Here is a 12,500-nt window from a genome sequence, read left to right on the forward strand (position 1 = left end):
CTCGGTGCGCAAGTCCCACCGGCCCGTCCGTCCTGCGGGCCGGGCTGGCCGGGTCCCCGCTGACGGGGCCCCGCAGGGAGGACGGGCGCGCCGGTGACCCCGCGTCCTTCGGGGCCGGACCTCGGACTGCAGCCGGGGGACGTGCGGGGCCGCAGCCTCGTACCCGAACCGGCCTCTCTGCGGGGCCGCGGCGCCGGGTCTTCCCGCAGGCGATCTTTACTCGTTTTTGAAGTGACGTTTTTGAAATGAAATGACCGATTTGAGATCTTTACTCGTTTTGAAATGACAGAAGTGATGCGTCAGCTGGGAGGCGCGCCGTTCCCGCTCACCCGGCAGGGGTGGCGGCAGGGCGCCCTTTTCTTTGAGTCCGTTTCCACCTGAGTAACGGGACAGGTGTGACCCGCTTCCGTTTGTCCCCAGGCACCTTGTGCCCTTCCTGTTTTGAAAGGTGTCAGGAACAGGCATTCTCCGTGCCCTGGGTACCTCTGGGGCCCCTGAGCCTGGGGCTGGGGGGGCGCAGGCCGGGCGGGAGGCGCCACGGGTGGTGTTGGTTGCCGGCCGCTGCCCTACGCCCCCGTCAGGCCACTTCCGTGTCATGCCCACCTGTCTTTCCACCCTTGCACAGCCACAGCTTCTCCGGGCTTCCAGCCACCGGGTAGGGGTGCATCCTGTCGGCGGGGGAGGGCCCCCACCCTCAGCTTCCAGCGCCACCACCCTCCCCCTGGGGCCTGCAGGTCGGGGCCCCAGGCTCCGAGGCCTGTGGAGGGAGGAGCTGCCGGGGCACCTGAGCCGCGGGTTTGGACGGAGCTTCCTCTGGTTGGTGCCTGCTTGTCCCGGAAGGGTGCAGCGGCCCTGGGCTTGCCTGGAGGACGGCCTTTAGCTGGCAGCCTCTTAAGCCGGGAACCTGGCCGGGGCAGCCCGTTTCTCGTGATGCTCTTCTTCATGGTTGGTTAGGACAGGTTTGCTCTCGGGAAGTGGGATGGGGTAGGCTTTCTTCCAGGTGCTCTGAGTTGAGTAATCACCAGGGTAAGCCCCTCACCCAGCTCCCACTTCTCTGGGTGGCTGGGGAGTTGGCTTGTACAAAGGGGATCCAGAGCCGGGACTGCCTGTCGTATCCCATGGGGGCGTCCTCCACCTGTCCAGGATCCCCCCACTTTTCAAGAGAAACAACTTTATTTCTGTAAAAACATACACAGGCAAATACTCAGGAGAAAGCCAGTCCCCAGCAGTGTGGACGTCTGGGATGCCCTGTGGGTCAGTGTAGCCTGTCCACTCCTGAATGGGGCAGCATCTTTCAGACTCTGCGGGAGTGACCACAGCAGCCAAGAGCACAGAATTGTCCCTGGGGGAATCCCAGCTGAGCCCCTGACCAACGCATGGTCATGGGCCCCTCACGTGACTTCTCTGTGTCATGTCTGTAAGGTGGGGATGGAGCGTGTGAAGAGGTGGGATCACGTGAGTGAGCGTGTGCCAGGTGTTGGGGATGGAGGGACAGGGCCGGGGGCAGGGCTGAGGGACAGGGTCTCCACACAGCAGCTGTGAAACATCACTCTGGAAGGTAGCAAGGTGACATTCCCTAAGTTACGGGTGGCATCACGATGAATCCGCCCCAACCTGTGTTCTTTCAACGCGGATGACGTTCTCGTTTCTGGGATTCTGAGCATTACGAAGGTAGCAGGACACGCACACATGTAGGCGTAAACGAAGATGGGGAAAGAGGTGAACACGCGTGGGGAAGTCTTGGTGACACATCCTCGCCTCTTGTCACAGTTTTTATCTAGCACGTGTGTGGGGCATCTTTTGGTTTCCGAGGAGTTGAGAAGTTGAGGCTGACTCTGGCCAGTGGTCCTGCTGGAGGTTTTATGTGGCCACGCATTGCCTGCGGGAGCGCCTTGGCTTTGGCTGCGGGGGCTCAGCGCCCACCCCAGCCAGACTCGCCCAGGGCAGCACGGCGGACCCCGGCCAGACGGCTGGGCTGTGAGGCAGCGGGGCGAGCTGGAGAAGGCTGGCTGCTGCTGGCTCTTCGGGCAGAGTGACGTGGGGGCAGGCGCGGGGCCGCCCTTGGGTCCTCAGATTCCTGTCTCGGGAGGTGGCTTTCCAGAGGGCGTGCCTGGTGGTCAAGCTGGAGGGCCGGTGCTGGCAGAGGGGCTGGCTTCACACAGGAGGGTGGGGAGGTGGCAGGGGCAGCGGCCGCCAGTGGTGCCAAGGAGTTTGCCTTTCCTGCTGCTGAGCGGTGCACGTGACAGGCCCCGGCTGCGGTGACTGGGGCTCTGCGGCGTGCGGGCCAGGGGCCTGGTGGCATAAGGAGAGCACACCCTCGCCGTGGGCCCCAGGGAGACCGGCCTGGCCGTTGGACGGGCTGTGGGGCCAGAGACCCTGTCCGTGGCTGCCGCGTTTGGGGCCTGGGTTGGGCGGGGCAGTCACTGGGGCTGGAGAGGAGCAGAGGCCGTTCTGGGGGCAAGTTCTGGGTGCGCTGGGCTTAAGATGCTCATCGGTGCTGCGGAAGGAGGCGGGAGCTGGCCCGGGACCCTGACCCGGTGCTCAGGGCGTGGTGTGGCCGAGGGCCAGGTTCTCCGGAAGCCTGGGCTTCCTGCAGGCCCTGGTGCCAGGGATGCGCCGTGATGGGTCTGGGGGGCTCAGCCACTCGGGTGACCCCAGAGCGTGCCAGCTGCAGCCCCTGGACCCTTCGAGGGTAGCCCCACGCTGGGGAGCCGTGGCCGAGGACGCGTCTTAGGTGCGTGGTGGGGGGAGGGGAGGAGGGCCGCGCGGCCAGTGTGTAGAGCTGGGCAGGAGGAAGCGCCAAGACGGTGCCCAAGTGTCCATGTCCCCCCGTGCGGCTCCCCGTCGTTGGCGTCTTCCCTTGGCGTGGAATGCAAGTCGCAGCCCAAGTCCCTTTTCGTCCTTCCCTGTCCCCTCTTGCTGCTGCGTGGTGAGGCTCAAGGGAACCGTCTACCGGTCCTAGGGTCTGGGCGGGGTGTTAGGGCAGCCGCCTGCCAGGCCTTCATCAAGTGCCCTCCTTTCGGGCCCGAGCTGGGTGGCGGCTGGCACGGACGTCCTCTTCGGCCCCGCAGGTCTGGCCACTGCCCGCTCCCGGCGTTTGCCCGGGAGCCGGGACAGCCCAGGGCCGTGGCACTGCCAGCTCTTGGCACGGGCTTCCTCTCTCCGCAGCCGCGCTGGCCCCTGCGTTCCCCTCCCCCCCTTTACTGAGCCGCTGGGATACGGGCATGCACTGCCTCTCCCCGTGGTGGGCACCTGGCGCCTCTGTGACGTGGGATAGAGCCGTCTGTGCGGCAGGCTGGTCGTCAGAAATCCCTCCCTTCCCACGTGCTCGCTGGGTGCCCCCGGAAGCCTGTCCTGGCAGAGCTCGTGTTCTGGCCGTATGGCCCCAGTGGTCAGCCGGCACCCACGTCCACCCCTGAGCAGAAACTGGGCGGGCAGGAGGGGACCAGGGAAGCTGGGGGTGGTGGGAGGAGGTGAGGCCCGGGAGTGTCACGTGTTGGAAGTGCAGGGCCGTGGCCCCCGGCAGCAGGTGTCACCCTGACAGCACCTCCGCATGGTTGGTGAGCAGGTGCGGGGAGAGCGGGGGGTGCTGGAGAGGGTCCCAGTGAGGACGGGACGGGCCCTCCTGTGCCCAGAGCCCCGGGTCTGGGGCTGACCAGGGAGGGCGTCTGGACACCCGGGAACCTGAGGCCAGCTTCACGCCCTCGGGAGATGACCCGTCTGCTCCTCGGCTGTCCCATCGCTGAGGGGACAGAGTCTCCGTCCTGACAGGTGTCCTGGCTGCCAGCCACCCGCTCCGCAGGGTGGCCCCTCACCACGGTCACTGAGGTCACCAAGGGGCTGGGGCCGTCCGTGTCGTATCTGGTCCCCAGAGTTTCTTTGCAAGGAGCCGGCCCTGCACCCCACCCTCCCAGATGGGGTCCAGTTTCTGGTAAGGGGGAGGGGCAGGTGTGTCTTGAATCTGGCCGGGGGGCTTCCGGCCAGAACCCCGTCCCTGCCACGCCCCTGGCCACGAACCTAGCCCCTGGCTCACCTGGTGGGGGAGGGGTGCAGACCCTTGTGGCTCCCGAGAGAGAGGCGGGTGAGTAGAGGGCAGGAGCCCCTGAGACTCGTCCAGTCAGCACAGGGCGGGGGGGCCAGGCTGGCGGCACTGCACCCACCGGACGCGTGGGACGTGGCCTGCATGCCACCCCCAGGGTCCACGCCTGTTGGCCACGGGCCTTGCCCTCTCTAGCCATCCTTCACTCCCTCTTTAAACGTGGGGCTCTTCCCCCGGAGGGCAGAAGGCCTCCTGTAGGTTCCTGTGCAGGGTGTTTGGGGCAGCGGTGGCTGTAGGAGGTGGCTTGGTGGCCCTGAGGTCCCTGGGGCTACCTGCTGGCCTGCTCTGGGCTTAACCGTGACCCTCCCCTCCCCTGGCCTGGCCTTGTCCACCCTCTGGCGCACCCCCTGCTGCGCTGTGCGTCCAGGGGCCTCTCCCGTCGGTGTCTTGAGCAGTTAAGTCACTTACGGGGCTTCTGTTTGGCTTATTTCTAGAAACGAGGTGCAGCTTAGCGTTCTCACCCGTGAGTGTCCCCAGCACGAGCCCAGAAGCTTCTTGCGACTATGGTCTTGCTGTTATTTCAAGCACAGTTGGACGGTTGAGTCCCTGTGTCTCGGCCACTGCTGGACGCTGCCGTCCTGCCCACAGGGCACTGGGGCCGGGGAGGGGAGAGCCAGACTCATCGTGTCTGTCTGCAGTGCCCACCAGAGGTCGCCTCCTTTCTGCATGTTGGGCCTGAGATGTGCCCAAGGCCCTCCGTCTGTGCAGGCTGGCCTCTGAGGCCCGCCAGCCGCTCCTCTGGGCAGGCACCCACCGCCCCCATGGGGCAGCAGGGATGCATCTGACTCCCTTTAGGCTGCTCAGCAGTGCCAAAGCAAAGCTTCCCTTTGAGACCATTTTCACAAAAGGATTGGTGGGCGGTGGACATGGGAGAGCCCAGGGGTCCAGGTTGTCTCACCAGGGCTGGGAAGATGCAGTGCTGGGCCGCACTTGAGGCGTGCGAGCCCCGGGCCCTCGGGGGACAGGGAACCGTCTTGGCCGTCGGCACGTAGCGGGAGTGTAGGGACGCTGCTGGCTGGTGGGACCGCGAGTGAACCAGGGAAGGCCCGGCTGGGCACTGTCCTGCTTCCCAGTGCAGCTGGCCCTGGTTCCTCCACGGTTTAGGGAGGGGCTGAAGAAACCCTCGTGACCAGACGGCCGGCTGTGGCTTCTCTGGGGTTTCCGTCACCTGCACACTGGTCTCCCGTGTGGTTCCCGGGGCCCCTCGGGTAGGAGGGCAGGGCACCCAGGTCGGCCTGGCTCGGCTGTGCGGAGTTGACTGCCGTGGGGCTTCGCCCGGTGCTGCCACTGCGGTTTAGAATGAGTTTGGGGCCAACTTTGGAAGAGACGATGGGATCAGTGGGGCCTGGGTTGCAGGTGTTTGAGGTCCTGGAGCTCACTCTCCTGCCTCTGCGGCGGGGGTGCCCACTCGCAGTCGGCAGCATCCACCCCGGCTGCGGTGTGGTCGGTCAGCGGGAGCGAGGCTGGGGCCCCAGAGCCAGCGAGACGGCAAGCGAGGCCAGCGTCCTTGCCGCCCGGCCCAGGCACCCCACCCACGTCGCTGTTCCCGAGCCCCTCCTGTGAGAATCAGGGTAGGAAGGTGAGGCTGGCCTCCGGGTCGGCCTGGAGAGGAGGGCCTGAGGACTGGCACTGAGGGTCCCTGAGGTTCTGGGGGTGTCGTCCTGTCCTGGGGCCGTGTCTGGGGTGTGGGGTGACACCTGCTGCCTTACGGCTCGCTGAGTACGGTTTTTACCGGAGGAAGTTAGGTCAAAGGAGCATCCGCTGCTTGCAGGTGGAAGCGTTCCGATCCCTCGTGTTTGGTGGTTCCGGAGAGGAGCGTGGCTGCATGGGGCGGGGGCGCCGGCGTGAGTTGCGGGAGCTCTGGTAGCGCGACCCCTCGGGCACGAGTCCCTTCGCGGCGGGGCTGCTGTCCACGCTGCGTGGCCCGGGAGGCAGAGCGGGTGCGGCAGGACGGGGACCTGGGCGTCATGACCCCTGCCTGTGGGAGCGCGGGGGGCCTTGGCGCACGGGGCTGAGAGGGGCCGAGGCCGCCTGGGAGCCAGTGGTGAGGTCAGTTTGGGTGCTGGACACCCACTGGGTGGCAGGCACTGAGGGCTGCCCCCGGCCCTGCCGCCCGTGTCCTGGGGTCGTGGGCTGTGTCTGGCTGGCTGGCTGGAGCTTTTCAGGAGCGGCTGGCCAGTCCCCGCAGCTGAGCCGGATCAGGGAGGGCTCGGGTGCACCCGAGGTGTGGGTCATGACCAGGTCGTCCTGCTCGCCAGGAAGGGCTGGGCAGCTCTCTGGGGAGGACTGCACCTGAATCTGGCCCCGGTCCCAGGACACCGCCTGGGGGGCTTGGGGGTGCGGTACAGGAAGCGTCCAGGTCAGGGTCTGTGTCCCGGGGCCCTTTCCCTCAGCGGCCTGTGCCCCGTCACGGACCCAGGAAGCAATGGGCCCCGTGAGATAGGAGCTTGCGGAACTGGCCACAGCCCCGCTTTCTGGGCCATCCTGTCCCCAGGCCTCCCAGCTAGTGCACATGGTGGCACCCGGGTGGGCTCCCGGGTACGTGGGGGCGACCTTCGGGGTGAGCCTCCTGCCTCTGCGTCCGAGCCGTGGCCCCGCCGGTCACTCTCACGCAGGGCCGGGCCTGATTCCAGGTAGGTCCCAGCCCGGCAGCCACGGGCTTGGGGTCAAGGTGCAGGGAAGCCCCTCCTCCATGGACCTGAGGTTCGTGAGTCTAGTTGACCCTCAGTGGTGTTTAACGTGTCTCTTGTGTTTAATTTTTAGTCAGACTTTGACCCGGCGTGGGCTTCAGTGGTCGCCGTGGACGGGAGCCTAGGAGCTTTGGTTCGAGACAATTAAAGACGTGGGATGAGGATCCAGTGACAGGACGCGGTTCTGCAGGGGGATTCTGAAGATAGACGCTTTGAACAGTCGAATTCATGGTCGTGGAAGCCGAGCCCATATTAAGAGATGTCAGGTTGGTCGGGGCTCGGGAGTGAGGCCGCCGAGGCCGGTGTCCCTGCGGCCACGGAGGAGGCGCCGCTCCGGGGCCCCCTGCGTGTGCTGGGGTTAGGACAGGGGCGTCCCGAGTGGGCGAGTCGCCCGGGCCAGCGAGGCCTCGGTCGGGCCTCACGTCTGCCGTGGGGTTTGCTTCTGTCGAGGGTGTCGAGGGAGGGGCGCCCGGCCAGGCTGCGGGTCGGCGTGGGGTTTCTCGGGACGTTCCCGTGGACACGCTGCGGTTGGCAGCCCTTCCGGTCGCAGTGCCCTCCGTTGGGGCTTCCCGTCCTCTCTGACCGCCGGGCGCTTCAGACGAGGCTGTGCAAGCACCTTTCAGCTAAGACACCTTCGCAGACCCGGAGGGCTCGGTTTCTTGCGGTCGCGTGGATCGATGTTGGGCGGAGTTCCAGCTGAGTGAGGCTGGGAGCGGGTGTTCGTCATGCGCTAAGATGAGTAACATCTTCAAGTGAGACGGCGCTGTTCTCCTAGTGGAGCTGGAGGGACCAGGGCACTGTCTGCACAGGACTCCCGCTGTCGCTCCACAGACAGAGGGGGCCTGGACGCTCCGCTCGTGACGCGGGGGGAGGTGACCAGGGAGGTCCTGGCCTTTGGACCCCACGCCAGGAGCCCTCCCAGTGGTCCTGGCACCTTTGCCGCCGGTCCTGACGGCCGTGCGCTCTCGGGAGTGGTGGGCGCTGGCGGGCCGCCACGGAACCCGCACCCGGTTCTCGTCCTGCACCCCACGCGCCGGCTGCCACGTCCCAGGGCGAGCCTTGCGGGGCCGTGGTGAGGGGCGGGCTGATGCGGCCACCGCTGTCTCGCGTGTCACCTGTGGAGGCCTCCCGTCTCCACCTGGGCCTCGTGTGGAGGGAGTGAGTTTTTAATCATTCTTTGCTGTCTCGTTTTGGGAAGGTGAGAGGTTCTGGCCTTCCTCCGGTGTCCTAACCCTGTTCTACCTTTACACCGTTTCTTGCTCGTCAAACCTACAAGCAGAGGCGATGCTGGTGCTGGGTGGGTCCCTGCCGGGTTTTTGGGTGGCAACACCACGGCGTCGAGTGGAAGAGAAACGTCGGGTGCGTCCCCGAGCCCGTCGTTCCGACCTGCGTGTCTGGACGCCAGCTGGAGCGCGGGGCCGCCAGGGGCTCTGCACCCCTGAGGCCCTGATCCGTGGAGGGGGGCAGTCACCATCATCGGTGCCCACTCAGGCGGCAGTGAGCTGTGGCAAACACCAGTGTGTTTTCCTTCCTGATTTTTAACTTATTTTTGACAAAGATCCTGGTGGCTGGACACGTAGAACTGGAAGTCCTTGGGGTGGGCTGAGGTTTCAGCGGGGGCTGTGCTGCCGCGGGAAGCTGAGCGTCCGGCCCTGTCGTTGCAGGCGTCCGACCTCCGATCATGAACGGGCCCCTGCACCCCCGGCCCCTGGTGGCACTGCTGGACGGCCGGGACTGCACGGTGGAGATGCCCATCCTGAAGGACGTAGCCACAGTGGCCTTCTGTGACGCACAGTCCACACAGGAGATCCACGAGAAGGTACCACGGGCGGGGGCGGGGAGGTGGGGAGCCGTGGCCTCGCCAGCGCTGAGGCAGGTGTCCCAGGGTTCCTGCCGGAGTGGGCAGGTGTGGTGCTGCCCTCACCACCTGGCCGGTCGGGAGGCGGGGTGGGATGTCTCCATCATAACCAGTTCTTTCCCAGAAAGTGGCATCCGGGGCCGTGGCTGCAGTGGACGGTGCTGGGGGCGGGCAGGCTGCGTCACCATCACCTGGCGACTCAGGCCGCGGCAGTCGCCAGGACACCCCGAGCCTGTGCCACGTGGTTTGCAGCTCTCAGTTTCCCTGGGACAGGAAGTATGTTAACCTGGTTTCTGTTTGTAGTCACAGCCAACCGGGTACTTCAGAAGCACCTTTCCCCTGAGTCAGCTGAGGAGGCTGGACCAAGGTTTATAAAACCAAGGTGCTTCGGAGAGCCAGCAGGGTCAGGAGAGGCCCCGATGCCGCAGGGGTGGACAGGTCGTGCCCGCCGGGCCGGGGCATCAGCTGTGCTGGAAGAGGCGGCTGAGAGGCCGGGGTGGCTTTGGCAGCCTCGTGGGCTGGTGAGGTTGGAGCCCTGCTGGACCCTGGCTCTGGGCTGGACCCTGGGAGAAAGGACGAGCTGGAGCCAGATGCACCCTCACGTGTCCACCCACCGGCCCCGCAACGTCCACATCAAGCCTTGAACTTGGATTATAGGCGCCCCTGTGCCCTCTGCTCAGGTGGCTGGCAGAGACGAGGGAGAACGGTACTCTTTACGGGAAGAGCCCGTAGACCTGGGCCCCAGGTTGTCTCTGCAGATCACCTCCTAGCACAGTGTTCATCGCACAGTCGAAGATAACAGGATAGTAGGAGAAGAAAGAACTGAGCAAGAACCAGCAGAGACAAAGGACTAGAGGGACCCACGGGGCCGGTGGGGTGTCTGCTGCTACAACCACAGCGTGAAAACCAAGCCCGAGCACTTCAAAGGAGCCGAGAGCAGAAGACGTGATGACGGCAGAGGCTTCGGGGGAGTTTTTAGAAGATCTAGGAGCAGAAACAGCAAAGCTGAAAGTGAGAACTCACTGGGCAGACTCGACAGCCACTTGGGTCAGTGGCAGGACGGAGGCTTGGGGTGAGGGGGCCACGGTGGGGAGCCAGCCTCCGACAGAAGTCTCAGGGACCGAGGGGAGGGGATGGGCCACGGGCAAAATTTGATGAGAAAAAGGCTGACGATGGTCCAGAGCCGAGGGGAGGCAGCAGTAAGCGGGTGAGAGAAGTGCGGCGGTGTGCACGCCCGGGCAGCCCCTCCGGGAGCTCGGGCCGGCGGCTTCCCAAAGCTGGCCGTCCCAGTGCTGGCACTTCTCCCAGAGAAGCAGAGCACACGTCCGCTCAGAAACCTCCCACGAGCCCCCCAGCAGCTTTGTTCCTCGTGGCCGGAACCAGAGGGAACCAGGTGGCCTTCAGCCAGGGCACGGGTACCGAGGAGCCCCACTGGGCAGAGAAGGAAGGGTGAGCCACGGGCACCGGCGTCGGCCGGGCCAGAGCAGCCAGCTCGTCAGGGTCCCGGGCGTTGTCACTCTGGCCAGCCACCGTGACGGGGACGGCGAAGGGGACCGAGGTGCCGGGTTCAGGTGCCGCTAACACGGGGGTGTTTCTCTGTGGCGACGGCAGTCCTGCATTCTGTGTCCTGTTGTGAGGTGGCTACTTGAACAGACTCACGGTGAAGTTCCACAGAACGGCACACACAAGCAAGGACAAGACGGCCAAGGGCACTTGGGTGCACAGATTACCTCCCCGGGCACAGGCTCACTGCCCACCACGGGCCGGGCCAGGGGACACGGGATCCCTCTCGTTGGCAGCTTCTTGTGAATCTTAAACTGTTTCAAGCTAAAAAGATACTTTTTAAAAAACCAGTAGTGGAATGAAAAAGAGATATACCGAGAGAAAGTTTTAAAAATTGTAAGCGGTACTAAAGTTTTGCCAGTAAATTTGAAAACTAAGACAAAACGTGTTTTTTTCCAGAACTGTAACTTACCAAAACTATTTCAACAAGTTAATATAAAACCCAGGGCTTCCCTGGTGGCGCAGTGGTTGAGAGCCTGCCTGCCAATGCAGGGGACCCAGGTTCGAGCCCTGGTCTGGGAAGATCCCACATGCTGCGGAGCAACTGGGCCCGTGAGCCACAACTACTGAGCCTGCGCGTCTGGAGCCCATGCTCCGCAACAAGAGAGACCACGACAGTGAGGAGCCCACACATCGCGATGAAGAGTGGGCCCCGCTCGCCGCAACTGGAGAGAGCCCTCGCACAGAAACAAAGACTCAACACAGCCAGAAATAAATAAATAAAGGAAAGAATGAATGAATAAATGTTGACAGACCGCTGGGGAGGGGCACAGGGCCCTCAGAGCCCCACCCAACGGGCAGGCGGCGTCCTCCCCGAGCCCTATGCCTCCTGACACCCACGGGAAGCCACAGCCAAGGCCTTGCCTGCCAGAGAAGAACAGGCAGAAAAAGTGTCCTGGGGACAGAATTTTATGCTCCTGACAGAAGAGACGTTAGGACTGTGTAATTGGTGTCCTTAGGCCTGAGGTAACACCTGATTGTACACCGAGGAGGACGCAGCGAGAAAGGAACCACAGGAGAACTAGAGGGAGCTCCTGGAAACTAAAATGGGAGCGGAAGGTTTAAACCTTAATAGGAAGCTCAGAAGACACAGTCAAGGGAAGCCCAGAGGAAAGATGGAAGCGACGAGGAGCGAGGAGAGACTCGCAGACTCCGCGGGGGTGCCGGGCGCAGCTGGCCAGTGCAGCCGCTCTCAGGAGCCTCCCGTTTCCCATCCTGGGCAAGCACTTCCTTCCCCCTCTGCTGCCAGGGGTGGCCAGATGACCAAGTGCAGCCGGGGAGAGGACAGCAGCCTTTGTGTGCAGAGCCACCTTCCCTCTTTCTGCTGGCTGGAAACCAGATGTGATGGCTGGAGCCTGGGCAGCCACCCAGACCACAAAAGGAAGCCACATGGAGCCAGGGGAGCCTGGGAATGGCGGGGCAGCAAGACAGGAGCCCAGGACCCCGGTGGCTCTGGAGCTGACACGGGGTCCGTGGACCACCTGGCTGCAGGCTTTGGCCTACAAGGGAAGTATCAGCCTGTCTTACGCGTCACGTCTGATCAGGGGTTTCTACCTCCTCACAGCTGGTTGGACGTCCGTCCGACGTTATTTGAGCGTTAAGGAGGAGAGACTGACGTTTTCGCCACAACATGAGGAAAACTACCAAAGCTGAACGGAGGCTCCCGTGCTCCTGCCACGAACCCAGCATGAGTGTCGGGGGCCCTGAGAGGGCCTGCCGTTCAGGATCCAGATTTCACCAGCGCCAGGGGTGGGGGACAAGAACCAGAGCGGCCCCAGCTGGGCGCATCACAGCCCCTGAGGGGAGGGTTTTAGCCAGGCTCGCTCGCCCACCCACACGCGGAGCCGGCGGAGGGGCTTCTCCCCTCCGCCGCTCTCTCCGAAGCTCCTCAGAGAAGGTCAGGTGCCCGTGAGGTGGGGTAGCCGTGGAAAAGGAAGACCTGGGGTCCCGTTGAGGGGCCGGGCCAGGGTGGGAGTGACACGGGGACACACCTGGGGTTCCAGGGGCACCAGCGGGGGCCTCGTTGGAGTGAAGTGCCCAGTCCCGGGAGGGAGGCGCCGAGGCCGGGTAAGACATGAAATAAAATCCAGGGGAAACGCAGAAACAGGCATTGCAGCCAGTTGGGGGGTGGCTCCCTGTCGGTGGGACCTGAGGACCCTGGAGGCGGAAAGGACTTGTCAGCCCACGAGCCCTGGGGATGCCGGCCGGCACCTTCGTGCGCGGCCGCCGTCACCAAGAGTGAGAGGGGCGTCTGCGGGGAGCATGTTTGCCACTGGCCAGGACAGGACCA

The 12,500-nt window shown here is 64.4% G+C and overlaps 1 protein-coding gene across 1 annotated transcript in view; it reads left to right on the plus strand.

Moving 5' to 3' along the window:
* The first annotated feature begins 6,867 nt into the window (after positions 1-6,867).
* The window catches only part of CTBP1 (C-terminal binding protein 1), an 18,666-nt gene continuing 13,033 nt past the window's right edge, over positions 6,868-12,500 (plus strand). Inside the window, 2 exon segments of the mRNA XM_024732744.1 lie at positions 6,868-7,055; positions 8,454-8,608. Coding sequence (XP_024588512.1) covers positions 7,049-7,055; positions 8,454-8,608 — 162 coding nt within the window. The 5' untranslated portion in view covers positions 6,868-7,048.

Source organism: Neophocaena asiaeorientalis, unplaced genomic scaffold (genome assembly GCF_003031525.2).
Source record: "Neophocaena asiaeorientalis asiaeorientalis breed wild unplaced genomic scaffold, Neophocaena_asiaeorientalis_V1.1 scaffold762, whole genome shotgun sequence".
In the NCBI taxonomy this organism is placed as follows: domain Eukaryota; kingdom Metazoa; phylum Chordata; class Mammalia; order Artiodactyla; family Phocoenidae; genus Neophocaena; species Neophocaena asiaeorientalis.